We start from the raw sequence: 25,000 nt of genomic DNA, 5'->3' as shown, positions 1-25,000 counted from the left end.
CTCACACATATTTATAAATAGCCCACCATCCTTGAAAAAACCAAGAGCATTAAACTGCAAGTGTGAAGCATAAAGAGCTATTACTGAATGTTCTCAGCACTGTGCACTGTCACTGTAAAAGAGGAAGCAGAGGAGTCAGAACTCCCCAGACGTTCCTTAAAGGGAGTCCATCACAGCAGATGGCATGATAACACTATCTTATCATGATCCTATATTCTTATAAAAAAAAAAAAAACTTAACATGAGCTGATTAAGAACTGAAGCACTTGACTTAAGATAAAAACTGCTGAGGACCACTGTTCTCAAACTACATAAAACACAGCACGAAAAGTAAGGAGATGTGTGTTGGGTGGAATATTTCTTTATATTATTGGAAAGTCTGTTAATTTCTCTTTTAAATGGAGTTCCATTTGTAAGGAACATGTATTTTGGGATAAGCAGCAGAGCTGAGTAAGAGTTTGTTACTCCCATTAAAAAATTGCCAAATCTTCTCGTCAAACACATTTCCTTACATTTTGTGCTATTTTTAATGACTTAATTACTAAATTAGTGTACATTGGCAACAACCTGTGATATGATACATATCACAGTACAAGAGATACAATTTAATATAATTTAATCTAAATAACAATACTATAAGCAAGGCGATATATTGATATATTGACGATATATTTGATTGTTTTACGGAAAAAAATGTCACCACGTAACACCATGTAACAAATTTGAAAATTCATAGAGAATGCATGCCATCCAGCTATTTTACAGATGTGCAAATGCACACACACTTACACTTTATCTAGTCCCCGTAGAGTATTACCGCCAAAAAAGAGGACTACCTAGATCAGATTAATATACATGAACCTATTGGCATCATGCCTAATGCCAGATTAATACTTAATATTGAGCTGTGTTCTCTAAACTAATGGAGCTCCATCCAGTACTTTTGGGATGAGGTGAATGTTGATCATCCATCATCCTAAACTCCTGACACTCTTTAAACAAATCTAACGCTTAAATCTAACACGCAATTACATATTAACATGCTACATGCTTTCCATGGAGCTGTTTAGCTGCACTTTACCCTGTGTTGAGTGGATGCTAACTGCTCTTTCCTGAGAAACAAACACACACACACACACACACACTCAAACCACCCGTGTTATGAGATTTCACTTGACATTTGACCTGCACGCCTCATTGGCTGTGTCTGCTCTCTGGTGTTTGCAGGTCTGGGTGAGTAGACCAGTTCGGAATTCCTCTCAGACATTCCATCTTTTGCTAATTCCCAGGCGAGGGTGTCCAGTCTCTCTCTCTCTCTCTCTCTCTGTAGTTTGTTAGCTGTACCAGAGTTAGAGTTGGGCTGAGAATTCCCGCTCTTTCTTTGGGCTGTAGAGAATGGTCTGTGACACAGGCCTACATTTCTAATGATAATATCTCTCCCTGATAATATACAATATAGCAAAGTAACAATTTAAACTGTGATCTTTGTGATGTTGTACAGTAAGAAAGGTAATATAATCAATAGTATATAATTATAATCACACAGCACCGTTCAATTGGCCAGGCAAGATAATGGAGACTTCTTGTGTCAGAAATCAGGATTTACACTCACCAACAACTCAGACTTGTAGTTATAAAGCTCAGTAGTTAAACAGCTGTGTGGGTATAAATAAGGCTCAGGCTCAGTCTATAGTTGGGCCGGGTCGGGCTCGGACAGAACCTGCACAGGCTCGGGTCGGCTCGGATCAGGCTGGATTTTTTTGGGCCTGATCTCGGCTCTAATCAGTGTCTGGTGAGAACATCAGGTCCAGGCCGTGGCTGATAGAGCGAGCGAGGTTAAATATAGCTGCTTGTTTTTCTGTAATAATCCTAAACAAAGGAAAAGAAAGACTTCCAAACAACCTCGGCCCAAACCCAGCCTCCATATCACAGCACTGCTGAATCTGCTCTGGGCTTGATTAGCGCTTATTTTGATGGTTAAATTATCTACTGAGTCAAAACAATGGCAACTCCATCAGCGGCTGCTTCCAGCTCCTCACGCAGAGAGGCTGCAAATCAGAGGAGGCAGGATGAAGACGGGGAGATGCACATGAGAGATAACACTCTCTCCGGGAGGGGTTTACTCTTGCACTGGGTGTGTGCTGTCCTCCATGTCACTAAAACATGATGGGACACGTTGATAGGGTTCGTTAGAGTGTGTTTTAGTGTGTGTGTGTGTGTGTGTGTAATGTATCTGTGCTAGATATGGGTTGATTCCTGAGGGCTTAATAGCATGTAGGAGCACTGGTTTATGTGATGCTCCTAACAGGAGCACATATAGTGAATAGGTAATGTTGGTTCTGTTACAGCCGCTGATAAAACAGCATCATGAGGGTACTCAGTGCTTATCACATGCTAATTAGCTGGATAAATCAATATAGGGGTTGTTGGACAGCAAGACAGCCAATCAACTTCTCATATGACTGAAAGAGGGTTATGTCAGACTGTCAATGTTATTTGTTTATGCTGTGTTAATATAATGGGAGTACCAGCTGTTATGGTTGCCAGGTTGGAGGTTTTCCCCGCTTTATTGAGCCTGTTAGAGAATGTAGTTTTATGGGAAAAAATGAAGGTTTCCACAATGTCACATTTCAGCAGTGTAAACTTATTGAGGATAAAAAATACCATGGTACACCTTCCATTCAAACAACACTATATGCGCAAAAGTATTGGGACAGCTGCTCATTCCTTGTTTCTTAAGAAGTAAAATTAAGCGTCTCTCATTGTCATCATTGTAATCAACAGCATGTGTAAGTAAAGCCCTGGATGAGGGGGGAACTCACAGTGACGGGCAGCTCTCCTGTCCTGGAACTCAGAGTCCTGTTGATGGTGCAGTAGATCATCTGTTCATTATTAAAGGTGATGTCACAGATGTCAGAGCCAATCCTGACCGAGTATTCCTCCTCAGTCAGATCCAGCTGGCTCGGCCCTTTCTGTTTCAGAGAGAAAACAACACAAAAGAAAAGCAAAGTGATGAAGAGACAGTTAGACTATGGTGAACACTAGCTTTTTTGTGTAAAGTTTTATGTGTAATACGCAGGCCAGCTGAAACAAAGCAAGCAAACCAATGAACTGCCTAGAACCCCAAGCTAGCCACCACTGGTCATGAATTAATAAATATAATGAACTGAATATACTGTTTATATATTCGTGTGTGTGTGTGTGTGTGTGTGTGTGTTTACAAACATTTTACAAGGCATAACTACTTACGTTTTTTGGGCGTAATAGTGAATATATACTGTATATTTAGTGAATCGATGTTTGTGGTTTAACTAAGCGTATTGTTTTGGGGAGGAGTCAACAAAGACGTTATTTGAACTAATTCGTGAAATTTCGCTTTGAACCGGAACAGAACTGGCTCTTTCTTTTCTCACAATCATTATTTATATATGCTTTATATACATATATGCTTTGGGGAAACATACCTGAACAGTTACAGTCTACCCCAAGTTGTGAAATATACATGGATGCGAACGTTTATGATATTTAAAATCTGGATTTTAAAAAAATCCCAATTTTCTCCTTTCTAATTTCAGATGGTTTTCACCCACTGGACTCCTTTAAGAGACTTATGTACTCTTAGAATCATGCACCACAGATGACAGTGGCAGGACTGGGGTGACGTTTAAACAGTTCTACTACTTGGGAGCCTTAAAATATCACATTCGACACATCGAAAGATCCTTGCCCGAAACATCGAAACTATTTTGCCCTGACGTTTATCCACTACCCTTCACCTCGGCCATAAACTTAACCAAGCAAAAACAAATGAGAACACTGATGTAGAGGTCTGCGCGGGACTGTTTTTTTAAACCCGCTCCCGCCCGCTCCCGCGTCTTTTTGTCCCGCTCCCGCCCGCTCCCGCAAAAAAATCACTTCTTTTAATCCCGCTCCCGCCCGCCACATACACATTCCCGCCGCTCCCGTCCCGCAGTCCTAATATGAATTGAATTAATTACATTTAGTGCTTCAAATTTACATATGTATTTATTAAAACAGCAATTCAGTTCGCAGTCCAAACACATGCCATCAGGTGCATCAAGAATCCTAGAAGTGGATTAGAAGTGGATCTATATTATATAAAATAATAAATGTAAAAATATATAAAATTAAATTCAATTAGTTTAATTAATATTTGTATTATTATTATTAATAATAATAATAATAATAATAATAATAATAATAACAATAATAATAATAACAATAACAATGTTATTGTTATTGTTATTATTATTATTGTTATTATTATTATTATTATTATTATTATTATTTTGCACCAGTATAGTAAATGTCGTCCTTTAAATTACACACCCCCCTCCCCCCCCCCCCCCCCCCTCCTCTGCACACGCCTGCTGGAGATGCTGAAAATGTGTGTGTGTGTGTCCATCCTCCGAGAGATTTTTCTTGTGTTTTTTTGTTGCTTGCATGGGAATCATAGCGTGATTATTATAATTTTCTTAACTATTTATCAATTTGCGGGAGCGGGACCACATGTTAATGTGGTCCCGCTCCCGCATGGCCTGTATTGATTAAATTACCGCTCCCGCCAATAACAATTCAGTTTTGTCCCGCGCCGCAACATATTCTGACGGGTCCCGCGGGTCCCGCGGGACTCCCGCGGGAGTGCAGACCTCTACACTGATGAACCGATTTGTTGTGTGTTTATGTGTGTATGGAACAGATGTTCTGTCTTCCTCCCTTAAGCAATTTGTGTGTGTATGTGAGGGTGTACATGTTTGTGTATGTCGCAAACACTCAAGAGCTGGTGTGTGTGTGTGTGTGTGTGTGTGTGTGTGTGTGTGTGTGTGTGAGAGAGAGAGAGAGAGAGAGAGAGAGAGAGAGAGAGAGAGAGAGAGAGAGAGAGAGAGAGGGGACAGGGCAGTGTCTGAAAAGGACGAGTTTCCGGAAGTTCTGATTAAATCCTAGGGGCTGTGTCCCATTCCCTTAACCAGCCACCCATCAACAAACACTTCCTCAGGCTCAGGCCCACACACACACACACACGCACACACACACAAATACACTTCCCACTTATTTTAAAAGCATCTGAATAAACTCCAAAGTCCAAAACATATGTTAAAGCTCACACACACCCATGCATACACACACACATAAACAAACATATATTTCCATCCTTTGTGTCATCATACACACATATTTACATCCTCTTTGTCTGAGTCAAAACAGGAATACATCAAATGACATCCACATTCCAGCAAAATCAAAACTGGAACCAAATAAACAGCTTCTCCCTCTCGCTCTCACTCTCCCACAAACACACTGCTCTATTACTGATTAACCCCTTCCACAGCTCTGTCTCCCCCAAAAGACCAGTTTATCTAATCATCTAGTAATTCAGGTGAGCTTCTGGAAGAATTTTACTGACAAAAGTGGGACAAGAATTACAAGTGTCCAAAGACTTTTGCCATTTGCCGTCTCTGCAGCTTCCTGATGACTGTGCGTGGGTACAAGATCCAGCAGTGGACTTTATGTTGTTATTAAAGCCATGAGAAACGCACACACACACACACACACACACACACACACACACACACACACACACTCAATGATGCTGCCAGTAGAATATGATTTTTATCAAAATTGCTTGTTTCTACACAAGGCCAACTTTAACCAGACACCACCGGTCACGATCATATAAATCATCATATATGATGTTTTACTGGTAGACTCTACTCTACTACAGGAAAGTGCCTTATTCACTCCAGTCATACAGAGATTCATATTGCTGCTACTTTTACTCTTCTTCTACTTCTATTTTTCTTATTTATATTCATGACTATTTTATACTTTATTTTATACTTTATTATATTTCATTATTCTTAGATAATAATTGCTCAGTTGGGTGGAAGTGGACATTGAGATCAAAGCAACAGCCAATCACGCACAGCATACTCTCAACCTGAAACAACCCCACTGACCCCAGACAAAGTGGCAGTCCATTTCTGTGCATACACACATATACAACTCGTGAAAAAAATTAAGAGACCACTAAAATGATGAGTTTCTTTAATTAAGCCAAATTGAAAACCTCTGTATAATCAAGAAAACCAGGGTTATTCCACCAAATATTGATTTCTGAACTCTTAAAACTTTATAAAAATAAACGTATTTTCTTTGCATTGTTTGAGGTCTGAAATGTTTCTGCAAATAAATGCTCTAAATGATAATATTTTTATTTGTAATTTGGGAGAAATGTTGTCTGTAGTTTATAGAATAAAACAACAATGTTCATTTTACTTAAACATATTCCTTTAAATAGCAAAATCAGAGAGTCTCTTCATTTTTTCCAGACATGTATATTTATATACCATACATAAACCCCAGGGCAGTTCAGAGAATTCAGTTTCTGGTGAAAAATATGAAATATGAAAACTCCACCCATACAGGGAGTTGAACCCAGGACCCCAGAGCTAAGAGGAGAATGTGCTAACCACTAATCTAAAGTGTGCCTTGCTATTGCATGTTTTCAAGCCGTCCCCTGAGGTCACACTAGAGTTTTGGCAGTGTAATATCAGTGTAATGTGATTTATAGTGTTTACTGAGGTGAGGCTGAGATAAACAGATTTTAGACAATAGTTGGGGTCAGACCTGCACTGTACTGTACACACACACCCAGCCTCTCAGCTAATAGCACCTGTACAAGTGATCAGTGAGGAGCAGTTCAGCATCCTCTCCATCCTTCCTCATCCCCCCATTCTTTCTGCAGGAAATAAACACTTCCACTTCTGTTCAGGACTTCCTGTCAGACCCCCCCAAGACACGACGAGCGTCCGACCACACGGATCCGCACGTCTCTGCAGCTTCCTGACGACTGTGTGCGGGTACGAGATCCAGCAGTGCCCTTTTATGTTGTTATTATAGCCATTAGAAACACACACACACACACACACACACACACACACACACACACACACGCACGCACACACACACACAGACTAACACAAAGAGCCTTAGAGAAGGTGAGCCAGGTGGCTGCGTTTAAAAGAGACAGTGTTTGGCATTAGAAATCTCTTTGATGTTTGTGTGTGGTGTGTGTGTGTGAGTGTGTGTGTGTGTGTCCGTACATATGTGTGTGATTGACTGAAGTCCTCCAGATTATACAGTAACACATAAGCAGTCATGTAGTAACCTAAAAGTCTTATCCTGGACTTAAAGAACTTCTCCTAGGCAACAGAGGAAACTCTTTTGCTCTTCCTTTCCTGGGGTGCCCCCAATGAATGCCGGTTTCATCATTATAATGTTTTTCATGGTCTTTGCTGTGACTGCATTCGAGGATACTTTTAAAGTTCTTGAAATTCTTTTTTTTGGATTGACTGACTAAAAAATCTTGAATTTTGTCTTAAAGTATTTTCTTCTTCACTTAGTTGAGCAGTTATTGAGTTATTGAGCAGAAAAGGCAGAGATGTATAAAGCTGTCTTCAAAGCAAGAAGTGCTATTTTAAAGAATTTTTAAATCTAAAACATATTCTGATTTCTTTTTATATGTTTTTTGAATAAATCATTCCCCGTTTTTCTTCATAGTTTTAATAATAATGTACAGTGCAGAACATTTTAAAACATCGTGTATAATTATGGTCATGTACTGATTTCATAAAATCACCCCCACAAATTAAAACCTTTGTGTGTCTGCATATTTTACACAATTAGTAGATGAGCTTCTGTTCACACTTACATTGATCACAAGTAAGAGAGGTTCTCCTGGATGGTGCTTTATGAGTTTCTCTTTGTTGGCCGTGTAAAACTGAGGGTCTTCAACATACTCGAACAGGAAGTGACCTGTGTGAGGCTCCTCTTCCTCTTCCAGGTCTAGTCCATAAGAGGCGTGGCTTTCTCCTCTGTATAAGTTCCCATTCAGTTTGAACTGCACTGAGACCTGCTGCGACTGGATGGATGGAGGGGAGGGGCAAAGAAGTAGGGTAGGTGACAGGACCCTGCAATCCTGCCAATCAGAAAAGATGTACATGTCACATGAACAGCAATATCAAATTAAATATGTGAACAGAAACCTAAATATTATGTAATGACTTGAGTAAAAACCCTGATATTGTAATCTATAGGCGAGCCGTGAACAGTGCAGCTAGATTTAGCGTGTGTTAGTGTGTCTTTGCTATCGTAACGATGGGTAAAGTATACCTTGCACGGCTCGAAACCTGCAAAAGGCATGTAATAATACTCTTAATTAATCATGGGTATATTTTGGGCATAACCTGAATCTGAGTCATGTACAATTCCCTTTAAGCTATGCAAATTGCTATTTTAATGGCGCTGCTACCTGGATGTGTCCAACGCTTCTCAGCAGAGGAAGCTGCCCCAACTCATTACAAAGGTATTGCATGGAACACCAACATTCCAGAGAACACAGTTCCACTGCTTTACAGCTCAGAACTGGGGGGCTTTACACCCTTTTAGCCAAGGCCTGGCATTCAGGTTTATCCTTCCAGAGAGTCCTATTCTTTTGGCAGTGCTTCTCTACATGGACTAGACAGGCTGTATCAATCAGTATCAGCATTATGTTCAATTTAAAGTAGCTGAATGTATTCATTAGAAGAGAAAGTGTGTTCATAAACATTTGGACATTTAGTGTCAAATCATGCATGATTTGCTTATCATTTTCTATATAAGAGAGAATAAATATACAGGCTTATAAAGCAATGCATAATAAAGCAATATAACTTATGGCACTTAACTTATAACAGCGTTATGAACACAGGATTTATAGGTAGTGTCACTGTATCAGGCACAGCAGTGTTTCTGTTTTTTTGTTGTAGGTGATTTCCCCAAATTCTCCTTATTGTTGTCAGTTTCAATTCCTGACACTGGCTAGGATTCCCCTTATCACATGGTGCTGCCAGTCCTGAATGGAGAAGGCAAACATGTGCTTTGTCTGAGTCACACGAAGCCAGTCATCCACTTCTGTTTGTTTAATAGCTGTTAATGCATCATCACTGGCCAGCTGAACACGCTTGCAGGAGAACACTACCAACTGCCAGTTCTTTTATATCAGCTAATAGATTCCCAACCTTGTCTAGTTGATGCTGTTTGAGATTCCCAGTCACGGACGGCCGAGGTTTTTCTTTGTGTTTTTACACAATGCTAGATTGATATCCAGATAAAGAGCTGCTCTTTTCTCTGAAACTGATGAAATTAGATACTGCTTGATGTTTAGAGCATGGCTAGCACAGTGCACATGGTATGTATATATATATATATATATATATATATATGTCACTGTCAAATACATTTTAAAGAGGATAAACATGTGTTTGTCAGTACAAACAATAAAAACACTTACCTTGTCTCCAATGCCCACCATCTCCAACTGAGCTGTCTGGACCAAATGAAAACCTTGACCAATCACAGAGATGGTTCGCCCTCCACTGAAACACACACACACACACACACACATCCAGCTCAGTGATCACTGATAGGGGCTTTACTTAGTTTTTACAGACTGTACTAAAGAGATGTGTTCATTATTTACCTCAGGTAGCTTTTGTTTGGCTTGATTTTGCTGATGGTGGGGTTATTCTGGTAGGAGAAACTACGGCTGAGATGTCTCTCACAGGGCCTGCCGTTGTACTCCACACACAACCACACGTCCTCGGCATGTTCGGGCACGGCCGGGGGCATCACACACTGGATGATGTCAGCAGACAGGCTGTAAAATAAAGCAGGAAATGTAGTGCCAATAATGTCTTGGCTGTGGAATGCGTTCCAGCTTTATGAAATACAGCTGTAGTCGGACTATCGGTAGCACAGCATCTCGAGAGGAACACTCTCACACACTCACACACACACTCACACACAATGAACAGCAACATCCTCTAAGAACATATAGAACAAAATCATGCTCAAAACAATGGTTGCACCCAGAAGAAAGCATCGTATAGAAGAAAGATAAAAGTTACTAAGAATAATTATTCATTTTTAAATATTTAGACGGATAAGAACACCTCTTAGTCAAATGTACTGATTTACACATACAGTTACAGTACAGTTACAGCAGTGTGTAATGCATGTGTAACATCTAACACTGCAACCTCTCAGACCTCTCCCAATCTCTCAGTATGGAGTTGTAGAAGGTCCTAATGGTGTCCAGTACTAATCTATGCAATGATTCCATGCAGCTCCAATATTTTCATACAGTTTTGCAGATTGATGGGTGGAGTATTCCTAGCGTGTTTGATAACATAACACACATTTTTAATCAGAGATAGGTCTGGCTGGTATGTGGTTGGTCATGGCACAGGACTGTGTCTACTGGGAAAGAAGCTATTGAAACTGCAGCAGTGTGTGGACAAGCATTGTCCTGTTGGAATAGTGCACTTGAGTGTGCATTTAAGAAAAGGCAGGGCCGCTGATGGCGGGACCTTATTAACATATTGTTGGTGTAAAAGTGCATTTAATGTTATGAAGTCCAAATATGATCTTTCCCCTTGAAAGTGAGCCACAAACCAAACCAAACACCTGTGAACATGCCTCTGCTACTGTGGTCAGAAATTAGCATCATGCTGTAGGCATTTGGCTTATAGGACACCTTTAAACTGGTGTTCCTCTAAACCAAATATAGTAGATCATTATCTGAACCCTGGTACCAGCATCTCCAAACTGAAGGCCAAGTTCCAGTTAACGTGGGCTGGAGACAGTATCAGAGACAGAGCATAAAGTGGACAATTTAAGAAGGCACCCAAACAAGAGAGAAATTAACAGAGAAATAATCTACAAAACATACATTTCCTTTCTTTTTGTGTGTGCTATGATTATTAAGAATACGTTCAATATATCACATTTATCACATCATAGTCACTACACACACCCACACACACATACTCACATATCAATTTTACAGTCCTGAGTGTTGTTAACCTTCACTTTAACAGAAGATCCAGCCTCCAAGGACACACCTCTGATGGTGAGCCTTGTTCCCCCAGCGATGGGTCCCTCTCTGGGCATTAGATCAAGCAGCGTGGGCTCCTGCAGGGTGGAGGACAAAGCATACAGTTAGCTTTGGAGCTGTAATCAATGAACATAAACCATACAACATTTCTCTCTTTTAACAGTTCGTTTCTTCTGAAATCAAGGGTTCTGCAACAGAGTTTATGCTGCTTTTGCTGGACGAACTGTGTATAGAGAAGATTTTCTACTAAGTTTTGGATTGGCTTGCATCACTGTGAGGATTTGATTGGATTTAGAAGCAAGAGTGTTAGTGATGTCAGCATGTTGGATCCTCATCACACTGTCTCAAAGCGCTATTATCCCAGATAACACAGATCCACTGCTGCACAGCACAGCTGCACAGTGCTGGGGGTCTGTATGTACTCAGGTAATACACACCTGAACTAGGCATGATTCCAGAAAGTTCATGATTATCTTTCAAGAGAGTCCTATGGTATTGATAATGTTTCTCACCAGGGACTGGACATGCTGTGTTTGTCCACTGTAAGCATTTGCCCATATCTAGCAGGTCAGTGCAGCATTGGTTAGCTTTCATAAAACATGGCAAAAATCATGGGACCCTGTGCTAATTCCAGTCCCATGACATTTGGAATGTAAGTGTATTTACTTACTTACGTCTACACTTATATAGCACCATTTTCCACACAAGGACACTCGCAATTACATTCTGCACACACTTAACACACTGGTGAGAAGATCAGCCAATCACACACATCGTACTCTCAACCAGAAACAGACTGTCCACTTAAAGGACTGATTCGGCACTGGGAACCGGAATCCCCGGGGGAAACCCACACAGACACGGGAGAACATGAAATCTCCACCCAGATAGGGACTTGAACCCAAGACCCCAGCACTAGAAGACCAACGTGTTAAACACTAAGCCACTGTGCCACCCACTACTGTATGAGTATTTTATTCAGTGTAGCATTTAAAATCTAGGCCAGCATATTGGCCACTGAGAGTTTAAGGGAATACCCTGGTGCTGTTTAGACTAACCTGTATCTGTCACATCTACTGTACACAGAGCAGATACAGTCATTCCCCTGCTCTTTTAACAGTAAGACACATGAACCCTGACGTCCATACCAAACGCTGCACTAAATACATCAAACACGCAGAAGTTAATCCTCTCGGTAATTGAGCATGTGCTGCTTTAAAATAAAGTTCAGTTAACTCATTTTAAGTTTAGAAATGTGACTATCGAAATCAGGAGTTAATCTTTTTACTCTTTTTAGGAGAGGAAACTGAACTTGTGTGGGGATTAAAATATTTCTTCCATTTTAAGTAAAACACACACACACACACACAGTACACACAACTTGCAATTTTAAAAGATTTTAACATGATCTCCTTCACAAAGCCCACACTTAAAACTTTAACGTACACAGTACATATTCCCAAATACATTTATCAAATTATCCAGAGTAACTTTATTGCAACTGCATGCCAGCATGAGTACCCAAGCAATGTATCTCTAGGGGGAAGACTACACACTGATAATGATTGCTCATTATGCTTATTCTTTATTATGTCTCAGCTGGCATAATAAAGTGACACTTATTTAAAATATGTGGTGAATACATTATGAGTGCAAATCAAGGCTTTAAGTTTTAGCAAAGCATTAGACAGAGTTAAAACACTTCTCAACACGACTAGAGAGTACGCCTGAACTCAAGCTGTATTCTAACTTACAAAAACATGAACTCATCTAGCACTTTCACACAGATTATCCAACTCCAGATATTCAGATAAAGCTTAGGAACATAGGTAAATAAGTCGTGAAATGTATATATGTCTATATCAGCAGCTGAAATATAAATATAAGTAACAATCAATTTAAGGATTCAAGGATTCAGAGAGACTTCCTTGTCATTCACATCACATGTTGTTCATGAGGTGGAGTGAAATTGTATTCTCACTGTCCAGTTACACCCAAAAGAGCAATTGTTAAAATAATAAAACATAAGATAAAATAAAATATAATAAAATGATGATATAAATAGAGAGTAGGAAAGTATCAGCAACATGAACGTGTGAATGTTTATCAGTAACATGTTAAAGTGTCTCAGTGTGAGTAAAGTATCAGTGCTGTTTTAAATATGTAATTGTCCTCGTAAGGTGTCGGTGCAGTGTGTTGACTTGGTGAGTTTAGTATTGAGAAATCACACATATTCCTGAATTCTGAAGGCAGTAGTTGTATAAATTAACAATAAATATATATTATATAAGAATATATAGTATGAATGCAGCAGCTATAAGTATGTAGAGATTCAGGATTGAGTGTTCTTGTATAAGGTTTATATACAGAATATGTATAGAAGGTTCTGAGTGCAGTTATAAAAGGTTAGATTGCTGCAGTTGAAAACTGGTTTGAGTGCAGGTGAATGAGGTAGAGCAGAGCTGAGCTGAGTAAAGTGTAGAGTAGAGTGAAATAAAACAGACCTGATTAAAGAAGAAGATGTAGAGCACTGCTGAGAGGAAAGAAGGTGTAGAAGAACAATACAGATATAAATTAAATTAAATAACAGAAACGCAGCGAAAAAAAATTAAAACTGACGTTTCGAATCAGATATTTTTACAGAGATTTACCATATATGAAAGCAGGTAGTCTTCTTTGTGTGTGTGTGTGTGTGTGAGAGAGTGTGTGTGTGAGACAGAGAGAGAGTGTGTTTGACAGCTCCACTCTAATCAAATAAAGAGAGAATAAATCTCCAGCGCTGCTGCTGCTCCGCACTGTCACTCAAACCAACACACCGTGGAGGTCTAATGCCCAGGGTGCAGATGTACAAATACAGAACACACACACACACACCTACACACACACACTAAGCAAACTCAGCAACAGGCATACTGCATACTTTACAGGCCCCAATCCCCATTCAGACACACAAACACCGAGAAGGACACACAAATAGCTGTATGACATCACTTCCTTTGTTCATGTGTGTACCAAAGTGCTTAAGGGAGTGTGTGAGGTCGAGAGCTGTGGGTGTAAAGAGGGGTGTGTGTGAGTCGTTGGTTTGGGGGGAGCAGGGGGGTGTTGGAGTGCAGAAGCTCAGAATCAGTTAAGGATGTTAAATATCTGAAGCAGCAGGACTTTTTTGTTAGTGGGTGTGAGTGTGTGTGTGTGTGTGTGTGTGTGTACGCAGTAGGGCAGATGTTTCCTGAGCTTAGTGAGAGGGTTAAGGATTTTGAGGAAGGACGTTTGGAGGCTTACATCCTCTTCTCTTCTGGGACGCCTCCTTCCTTTCCTTTCCTTTATTTTCCTTTCCCTTGCTTTTAACTTTATACATTCAGCCTTGCTGTTTATTTTTCAGTGTTTGAATTTCATTTAGAGAGCGTATGTTTATAAGTTTTTAATGTATCTAAAGTATAAGATGGCCCAAAGGATGGAAATCTAAATTTCCCTCAATAGAATGTAAACATGGATCAAGATTTAAAATACTACTATTCTCTCCTCTGGGTAGTATCACTATAGTGTTAATTATATTTATAATCCAGTACAGTGCACCTCCACCAACCTGCACTGTAGACAGGAGGCAGAAGGTCTGTGGATTCATGCTGGTGTCACCAAATTCTGAACCTGTACTGTGAAAAAGCTTTTAACAATAAATTGAACAGTATTTTTCCTGTATTTTGTCTTCTAAAAAGCCTCTTAATATGGTAAGAATACACTGCTCATCATAATGTATAACACTTTACATGGTAATTAGGTTACTGGAATAAATTAATCAATCATATTATTTTAACTACGCTTAATTTTTTATATTTTATGTAGAATCACAGTTAAGTAAGATAGGCTGTTTAAATGTAGAGGGGTTAAAGAGCGTAAGGGAAATAGGCATATCAATACTTTTAATTAAATAATTACAGGAAAATATGGGATATGGGTCCTTTAGGGGCATTTTCACACTTCAGCTTTGCTCCAGACCTTTCAAGAGTTACATTTAGCAGAGTGTGAAAGTTATTTTTGAGGCTGGGAGAGCTCCAGAGTGCTGCTCCCTAATCTTTTTGAAAACAGTGGTGTGGGATTTGCTTAAAGCGAGCCCTGGTGCAGTCTGCAGAAAGAGTTATCCCCTCATTCCTTCATTCTGTACATGAAACACACGCTGTTTCAAGTTCTGCAGGGCTGAGTACAGTAACACACAGTGGCACTAGCTACTATAGCTCCTGCACTAAGATCACTATTAAAAACACGTTTTACACGGGATAGGACTCTTCTACAGTGAGACGTTTGTTTGTAACTTCTTACAGGAGGCCAAACATCCAATAACTTCTTGGTTTTGGGCGCAGAATTGTCTAGGCAAGTGCTGTCTCAAGGGATAGAGCACAATATTTTATTACAGAATTGTAAAATCCATACCCAAGCTTTAACCCTCTCTGTTCACTTACAGCCTTACTTACAAGACAATACCTTACAACGTATACAGGTGGCTGTATACATGGCCTTTCCCACATTCGTCCACTGAGGTAATAACTCATGCTGTAACAAGACATCAGCCTGTTGCCAACTGTCATTGTTTTTTTCCCCAAAAAACGCAATGGGACGAATTGTTATCTACCAAAGCTGGCAATCAATCCAATCAATCCAATCAATCCAATCAATCCACAGATCAGATATTCTTCTATGTAAAAACAAACCTATGAAAATAACCAGCTCCACCAAACAAGCCAGGAATCAGTACTGTGAAAAAAGTCAATTTTTCTGAAATTAAGTGTGAAAAGACACTAAAAGACTCCTGATTTGTTTACTTTGATAAAGTGCATGTTTTTAAACTACACCTCACTATAAACCTTTTCATGGCAATTTTTAGATCAGATCTTCTTTCTTACTGAGTCTGATATTTGGATCCATTTTCAGCTATTTTAGAATAAATCTGTCTTTTCCTCCAGTCCCCCTGTGTAAATGTAGTATTTCTTATAAACATCTTCCCACAGTCCATCACACATTCATTACAATATTACGAGCATAAAATCTTCTTTGTGTTTTCTATTTATTTATTCCTGAATGATTCACATAACACCATAGCTTAGTACTGTACAAAAACCTATATAAGAAAATGTGTTCCCAAGGGCTTTTCTGATACTGATAGTTCTGATACTTTTTCCCATTAACTCAAAACTGTAATAGGCTATTTCTGTATTTACCCAAGTATCACCACTGATACTAATCATAAAGCACTTTAGTTATTAAACACATTAGACTTGGAGACATGAACACCGTTCCTGCACATTCAGCAGCCACATTCACTCAAGCACAAAATGACTCACTCCAGCTGCTAACCCCAGTCTGAGATGTTCCAGCAGAACAATGCCAGAGAAATCCCCTCTCGTCTTCCTCTGGTGCAGAGGAACAAAAGCCCCGGACCGGGAAAAACTGATGAGACTGTATACTGCACTCTCCAGCCAGAGCAGCACTGTGTGAGGAACTGAAATAATCTGATCAGCTTTCTTAGTGAAACAGGGTGCTGGTCTCCAATTAACACAACAGACACAACCCTGACCTCATCCTTCTGCTGGCTAAAGTGATATTCATATTCAACTGATATTGTCTTTAATATACCACAGTTTCTCCATTTTATAACTTTAATATGTTATATATTTTCCCTCAGACATTAGAAGTAGTAGTATTGTAGCTTGTATCGTAGTATCCAGGTAAATTGTATTCAATCCAGCCAATAACTTTCCAAAGAAGACGATGCAGACCAACACACACTGGATGTGTCCTAGAGTACAATAAGATCTCTCATTAGATATTTTACTAATTAGATGTTTTACTAGATTTACTAATGTTAATTATTAAAACAGTAAGAGCTGATGTTGGAGAACACTGTCTCCAACTAATAATGTTAACTATCAGTTTGAACAGAGTCTATAAGCTCATCACTACACTAATCACTACCACCAACCCTCCACCACACCCCTTTATGCCCACACCCCTAACCAACACCTCCTGCTGCCCGTCCACTCAAAGTTTTACACTAAAAATTACTACATCTCACTACCAGCCTGCTGAACCTCAGCCCTGCTGAAGCGGGGAACTCCACCGGCTGAAGAGTGGAGGGTGAAGGTCAAGAAGCACAAAGGCTCCACTTCAGCTAATGACTCTGAGTTCCAGCAGCACACGCACTCGCACCAGCCAGAGGACCACAGAAACACACACACACACACACTCCTTTTTAGTGCGCAAGCCAGAGGATGGGTTTCAGTACCACCATCACACACACTATCACACACACACACACTCTCGCTATCACACAAACACACACACGCTCTTGCTATCACACACAATGGCCACACGCGTATTTTTTTTCTTGAATTATTCCAGAATGCCTGCATGCCTGAATATCATCAGCATCTGTCAGAGTTCAAGACAGACACAGTACACTAAACACAAAGAGAAAGGGAGAGAGAGAGAGCGAGAGAGAGAGAGAGAGAGAGAGCGAGAGAGAGAGAGAGAGAGAGAGCGAGAGAGAGAGAGAGAGCGGGAGAGAAAGAAGGAAAGAGAAAGAGAGAGAGAGAAGGGGGGGGGGGCAGGGAGGAGAAGCACGTACCACATAGGAGAAGGTTTCCCTGGAATGACCCATTCCATTGTCACTCACTCTGACTTCCACCTTGCTCTGCAGTGTTTGTGAAGATTGTCCAGTTTCACACACTAACCTGCAAAAAAATCAAATTAAAATGAAAATAACATAAAAATGATCTTTTTAATGAACAATTCAAGGATCTTAAAGATTAACTTACAAAACAAGACTTTTATAAGTGGACAAACCTAAATCACTTGAATATGAAATGTGTTTTGTTAACTGAAAACATACTGTATGCATCCACATACATATAAGCATGCCATGTGTCCGGGGAAGCAGAACCATTTTTACCTGTTTAAAACACACACTACATGAACAAACGTATTGGGACACTTTCTCATTCATCGTCAAAAAGTTTTCTACTAGATTTTGAGATTTTGGAGCATTGCTGTGAGGATTTGATTGCATAGTGTGGCCAGCACAGCATGTGTAATTCTGACCAACAGACTCATATTAAGCTTTTTAATTATCTGCAGGCTTTACATCATCTTGTTAATACTGTATTGAGAACCCCAACACACACACACACACACTGGGACAGCCAAGGGAATGAGATACGAATATTTGTTTTAACACCCTGTAATTGAGACTAATTAAGCTTTAATGACATCAGTCCCAACTGGCATGTTAGCCATGTCTGTGTGTGTGTGTGTGTGTGTGTGTGTGTGTACATTTATACAGCTGCAAAGAGTGAATTCCACTTTTTAGGAATACTCACACACACACACACACACACACAGGTGCACAGTCCTGGTTTATTTGGTCAGGTGGCAACTATACCTTAATGATTGACCAGAAGATTCACTCCCTTAGGACACACACACACACACAAACACTCACACACACATACGCACCCACACACAACACACGCACACATTCACACACGCACCCAACATCCCAGGCCTGCTTTTAATAAGGGGGCTGAAAGTCATTATATGTAGCCACAGGTCAGCTCTGATTGGACGTGTGTGTGTGTGTGTGTGTGTGTGTGTTGTGATTTAGTGTCAGGACTTTCTGTCTATACAGAAACCAGAGCTACAGCAACATTAACATTATCATCAGTGGAGTGAAAGTGATTTGCTGAGTTCAGGTAAAATCTCACAGCAACAAATCAACATGTGCCCTTATACACTACAGTATATAAACTAAAGTATTGAGACGCCAGCTCTTCAGTATTATGGTAAAGTTTACTAAGAATGAGAGAGCTTTTTGTTATGATCAGCAGTGTGTGTGAAATCTGGTTATATGTATGAAAGTGTTTAAAGCTGTTTGATTGTGATAATGCTGTATGTAGGTTTGTTTGCAGTTTTGTTTTGTAGGATTTATGGGGTATTCTGCAGATTGGGTGGTTTTTTATTTTAATTGTGTGAAGTATTTTGATAAAACCAGGCTAGATTACAACATTTGTGTTTTAGAAATTAGAAAAACTGTATTGGAAGAAGAGTGAATGTATTTTTAAATATTTAGCTTAACTATACTATAGCTTTGCTCTGGTTTTGGATGAAGGTCATAAAAAGCTGCCAGTGATAAGGCTAGTATTTCCAACCAGCACTGGACTTCTTCATCTTGGTTGTGATCCCCAGTGCACTGAGCTGCGACCTGATTGGTCAACCTGATAAATAACATTTGCATATAAAAGTACTGTTGTCAGTGCTGCTGGCTTCTTGCCATTGTATGAAATGTAAATGATATTCTTTGGCATTTGAGGAAGAAAGTGGCTGGTGAAAAGCTTCCCACTATTATCTGAGAGTCTAAGGAGCCTATTTTAGCGATCTATAGTCAAGATGTTAACCATACACCTTGCAGCTTGATTCAGGGCTTGGTTTGATTTCGAAGACACATATATATTACAGAAAATGCAAAAATTACAGAAATGTACATACAACTCTGAGCATCAGGGATGCATTGTTAAAAACATAAATGACTTTGTGCCCAAGGGCCGTGCATGATCTGTTCCTATCAGTGCGGTAACTCTTCCATACAGAACAAAACCCCTAGTGTGAACATGACGTTTAGAACATAGAGCTTCTTCTCTTTAATCTCTGTATGGTTATAAATGCACTTCAGGGTGAAGCTGGCTGAGTTTAATCCACCGTACATTCTCCAGTTTAGCTCTCAGGCTGGAGACTCACTATATAATTTGCTGTACATGCAGTATACTGTAATTAGCACGTCATTTACTGTGATTAGAACTTACAGCAATACATACCTTTACAGACGGACCACGAGGTGCTGCAGATCAAGTATGAAATATGCAAAGTATGTGTCAGTGTGTTTGTGGACTCACTCTGTTGAAACGGTGTAGCGTTCTGGAAGCAGGAGACAGGATGTATCTCCAATAGATACCTTCACATCTTCAGCCCTGCGCCCCAGATTCTTCCCCTGTACCGTCAGGAGGGTCCCGCCCGTGATCGGACCACTGAGGGGATGAATCTGGAGAAAAACACAAGTAGTTTAGAGTTAAAACCACACATACAGTGGATTGCAAAAGTAGGTATATCCTTTGAACGTTTTCATCATTTGTCACATTATAACCACAAACTTAAATATACATTGTGAAGACCAAGGAATTTACCAGACAGGTCAGAGATAAAGTAGTGGAAAAGTTTAAAGCAGGGTTAGGTTATTAAAACATATCCCAACCTTTGAGCATCTCATGGAGTACTGTTCAATCCATCCATCATCCAAAAATGGAAAAAGTATTGTACAACTGCAAACCTACCAAGACATGGCTGTCCACACAAAACTGACAGATTGAGAAAGGAGAGCACTAGTCCGAGAAGCAGCCAAGAGGCCCATGGTCACGCTGGAGGAGCTGCAGAAATCAACAGCACAGGTGGAGAGACAATCTGTCCACAGGACAACTATAAGTCAAGTGGCAAGAAGAGAACCATTGTGGGTAGAAAGACATAAGAAGTTATGTTTGCAGTTTGCTACAAGCCCTGAAGGGGACACAGCAAACATGAGACACAGTGTCAGTTGTTGGCATGGACACTCTTGGCCATGATTAAAATCACCCACTCCACTGTCCACTGTCCACCCACTACACTGTCCACTGTGGGTGGTAATGCATTCAATGCTTCAAAAATTTACACCCATTTAGCATGAAGACGCTAAGCCTATGGCCACATTTCAATTAGACAGCAGCAGCAGTCTAAATGGAGTAGTGGTCATTGGTGGTCACTTTCTGCTGTTTATTTTGATATCCTGACCGCGGCATTGTACAGTATGAGCAGAGCCTTCATGTTTGGGATCAGACTAACAGACAGTGTCGACAAACTGTCTGCCTGCCTTCCCCACAACAACATAAACACACAGTCAGACTCACACTCACACACTGTGTTTCCTTATCCTCAAACAGACTACAAATGTAAGCATGAGACACAAAAGAGATAAACCAGAAAGAAATACAGAGAAAAAGAGAGAGAGAAAGAGAGACTAATGCTGTTCTTTGACTCGCTGTTTACAGTCACAGCTCATTTGAAGCCTTCCCTTTCTTTTCTTCCATCGCTCCATTCCTCATCTCTCTTTCTTCTTCTCTTTTCCACTGAAGCGAGACCCGCTGCCCTCATGTTCAGCACTAACCCCAGCTGCCCTCGCGCTGCCTCAGTAACGAGCGATAACCATCGCCATGCGGACGACTCAGTATAGCAGCAGCTACCGTGAGAGCCCCGAAACACATGACTGCATTACTGTGAGTGTGTGTAATTGTGGGTGTGTGTTTGTTTTTGTACATTTCTGAGACAAACTGCGCATACTTTGTTGAACACACTACTGTCTCACAATTTCAAACGGTTTGCGCCAGTATATATTTCTGGGTCTCCCAGTAATAACAGTGTCTAACATCAAATAACTAAATATAAATACAATCATCAGTCAATGGGTTTGTTAGTAAAATTACTGATATGTTTTATTTAATAAACTAGGCATTGGGTGGGAACTAACTAATACTCAAGTGGAGGTCTGTAAAGCAATGGGATTTGAAGAATTGAATTGTGGGTTCAATTCTTGTGTCCGCTTAGCTGCCACTGCAGGGTTCTTTAAATTAATGATCACAGGGTTGTTGGTTTTAAACTTGTGCCCATTGATGCTGAGTCTTTGAGTAATGGATGAAAATGGTTTCAGTATGTAGTCAATCAGGCTTGATACCTGCATCAACTAAGCTTCACTGTTGGACCTGAGGTTATTGATCACAAGATTGAGGATTAAACACCTACTACAGAAAAGCTTCCACTGCTAAGTTCTTGTAGTCACTGATCACAGGGGTGTGGGTTTAATACCTGCATCCACTGATCTGCCACTGTCGAGTCCCTGCGATTATTGATCACAGGGTTGTTATCTGTTAGGAACTTGACGTAACTGATCTGAGTTAAAGTTTGGGGGTATAATACCTGTTGTGCTGAGATGCCATTTTTGTGGATCTGGGAATAATTAAAAAGGTTGTTGATTGTAAACAGGTTGTGGATTTGATACTCTTGTACATAAACTGCTACAGATGCTTAAGTTACTTAGATTCTTACATTTGCTTTATTTGTTCTGCTTCCATCAACACTGCTTTAGACACTCTGATCAGTCCTAAAGTTTTTTTTATTCACAATTAAAAAAACACCACAACATTTTATTTTACAAAGATCATGAATGACAAGGTGGAAACGGGAACAACAGCCGCGTTTTCAGCACGTGAAGAAAAACACCTCGGCTACACACACACACACACACACACACACACACACACACACAGGCCTGCCAACACTCCCAGGTTAGTAATTATCGCTGTGTGTCTAATGCATCCCCAGAGCACTTCTATTTCACTGCTATTCTTTTCATTTACACCCCTTACTGATGTGAAAGTGAGCAAGAGATGCGGAAAGGGAGAGAGAGAGAGAGAGAGAGAGAGAAGAAGAAGAAGAGGGAGTGAGAGAGAGAGAGTGAGAGAGCGATTCAAAGAGAGAAAAGAAGAGAAAGAGAGAGAGAGATACAGAGAGAAAGTGTTGATGTAAGTCCATTTGTGAAGCTATTCTTTCCTCAATCAAGAGAAATCGGATTTATTTAGCTTGTCCACTTTTCCCACTTCAGTATTTCTCATCTGTTCTCCGTCTGGTTCTTCCTGATCCAGCAATATTCTGAGGCTGAAGCTGAGGGTGTGAAGCTGCTGCTATAAATGCTGGATGTGGTTGTGCAATCCGGATTTACTAAAAGAGCTGAGACCACTCCAAGTGAAACGCAAACAGGAAAGAGGCTCAGCTACCATTACCCAATAGCACTCTGTCTGCCTGTCGGTTAGTCTTTCTATTTTTGAACTCGTTTTGTCTGACAGTGTCTCTGTCTCTCTCTCTCTCTGTCTGTTAGTCTCTCTGTTTGTTGTTTCCACTCTGTTCTTTTTCTCTGTTTCTGTCAGTCAGTGTTTCTCTCCCTCACCCTCACATTCTCTCATTATCTGCCTGAATCTATTTCTGTCCTCCTTTTCCTTTAATCTCTGTCTCCCTCTCTCTGTCCACTTTTGGTCTTTTCCTATGCTCTCTCTCTCTCACCATCTCTCTTTCTCTTTGCCTGTCTGTCTTTCTTTCATCAATATACTGTCTTTATGTCTACCTCTCTCATTCTACCCTTGTCTTCCTTTGTCTCGTTTTCTCTCTCTCTCTCTCTCTCTCTCTCTCTCTCTCTCTCTCTCCTGTTTCAGTGGTGTGTCAGGTGTGAAAAACAGTGCACCTATAAAATCAAAATAGCTGTGAGTGTGTGTAAGTGTTTTTAACTGTCCACATACACATGTGACCACACAAACACACACACACTTACACACACACACACACACACTTACACACTCACTCACACACACACACTCACACACACACACACACTTACACACTCACTCACACACTCACACAGCTTTTTCCTGTCTCCTGGTGCTTTTTAATGTCTGTTATTTGGAGTTGTCCAGGCAGGGGGGATTTCAGCACAGCCAATCTCACTAATAAAGCACTTTGACCAGCCAACCAGCCGCACGCACACACACACACACACACACACACACCGTCAAACATGCTTTCACTCACTGTTCTATCAGCAGGAAACATTTTGTCCGATTGAGCTTTACATGAGCCATGTTTCCTCTCCATTCTCTTTTTATCATTCTCCCTCACACACACACACACACACACACACACACACACATACACACACATTCTTGAGTCTTACACTCTGACCCAAAGTTCTAAAGCCCACTTTATTGATCAGATACTACAGTACATAAAAAAGAAGTGAACTAAATTAATTTGTATATATGTGTGATTATGTGTGTGTGTGTGTGTGTGTGTGTGTGTGTGTGTGTCCCTAATCCAAAATAAACTGTGCAGAACATGACTAAGCTAAGCTCCCACAGACCAAGCGTCCTGTCACATGAGACAGCTACTTCCTGTTCTTTATCACTCAAATATGCCTCCTGTTTTCCTCTGTGAGTGTGTGTATGCATGTGTTTGTATAGTGAGTGTATAACCACACTTTCCACCATATATACTTATGGTGGAAGTTCCCCACCATAGCTGCATTTTTTGTGTTTAAATACAGAATAGCTCTACCTGTTCTGACTGTGTACCACAGTGCACTATTCCTACAGGACAATGCTCGCCCACATACTGCTACTGCAATGTTAAGAGCTTAATAGTATTTACAACTATTTACAGTTGCATATATATATAGCACCTTTTTGCCTAGAAAGGCACCCAATCATTTACACTCAACTCTCAAGCAACACACACTGGAGATAAGCAGCAGCCAGTCGCGCACACAGCATACTCTCAACCAGAAACAATCTTCCACTATAGAGCGTCCAATTTTACCTGATCTCAAAGTTTTTGGACAACACTCCACCCCTACTGCACAATCTCCTACTACTGTACGTTTAGCTTAGTAAATATCAGTCAACATTTGAATCGCATATGGTTTTGTGTTATATATAAATGAGTTGCTCTAGATGTATGTGTGCTGATTCTAGGTTATAATGTGATTAGTAATAAATGTAGTAATTATTCAGTTCATATTTAATAAACGGAATCTGTTAAATTTAGCCAAACTGAGAGCAGACGGTCTAGACCGAGACGTCACAGCCTGCAGAAAATGTCAGCATTACACAACAATAACAATAACAACCCAGCGCAGAGCTGTGTGTGTGTTAGCGGATTCATTATTACATTACTGTGAGGTCGAATAGAACAGAACCACTTTAACAGAAGAAGACCCGCCACATTCAGCAAATTACTGAACCCATTAACTCTGCAATTACTGTGTGAATGCTTCAGCTGTAAAACTACAGACTCTGACGTGTTGTCTGTGATTTTATAATAATTCATGATTAGGCAAAATGATTATATAATACACAATATACAGTATACTCAGTT

General features: G+C 40.2%; 1 protein-coding gene across 1 annotated transcript in view; it reads right to left on the bottom strand.

The window, feature by feature from the left end:
- Positions 1-25,000, bottom strand: part of plxnd1 (plexin D1) — a 106,459-nt gene that overhangs the window by 31,073 nt on the left and 50,386 nt on the right. Inside the window, exons 13-19 of the mRNA XM_022670750.2 lie at positions 19,894-20,039; positions 17,574-17,679; positions 10,895-11,034; positions 9,542-9,718; positions 9,353-9,437; positions 7,733-7,999; positions 2,823-2,972 (exon numbers count right to left, since the gene is read on the bottom strand). Of these exons, the coding sequence (XP_022526471.2) occupies positions 2,823-2,972; positions 7,733-7,999; positions 9,353-9,437; positions 9,542-9,718; positions 10,895-11,034; positions 17,574-17,679; positions 19,894-20,039 (1,071 nt within the window). The remainder of the gene's footprint in view (positions 1-2,822; positions 2,973-7,732; positions 8,000-9,352; positions 9,438-9,541; positions 9,719-10,894; positions 11,035-17,573; positions 17,680-19,893; positions 20,040-25,000) is intronic.

Source organism: Astyanax mexicanus, chromosome 12 (genome assembly GCF_023375975.1).
Source record: "Astyanax mexicanus isolate ESR-SI-001 chromosome 12, AstMex3_surface, whole genome shotgun sequence".
NCBI lineage: Eukaryota > Metazoa > Chordata > Actinopteri > Characiformes > Acestrorhamphidae > Astyanax > Astyanax mexicanus.
Note: the sequence above shows the minus strand (reverse complement) of the source record. Positions and strands in the feature narration are given on the sequence as shown.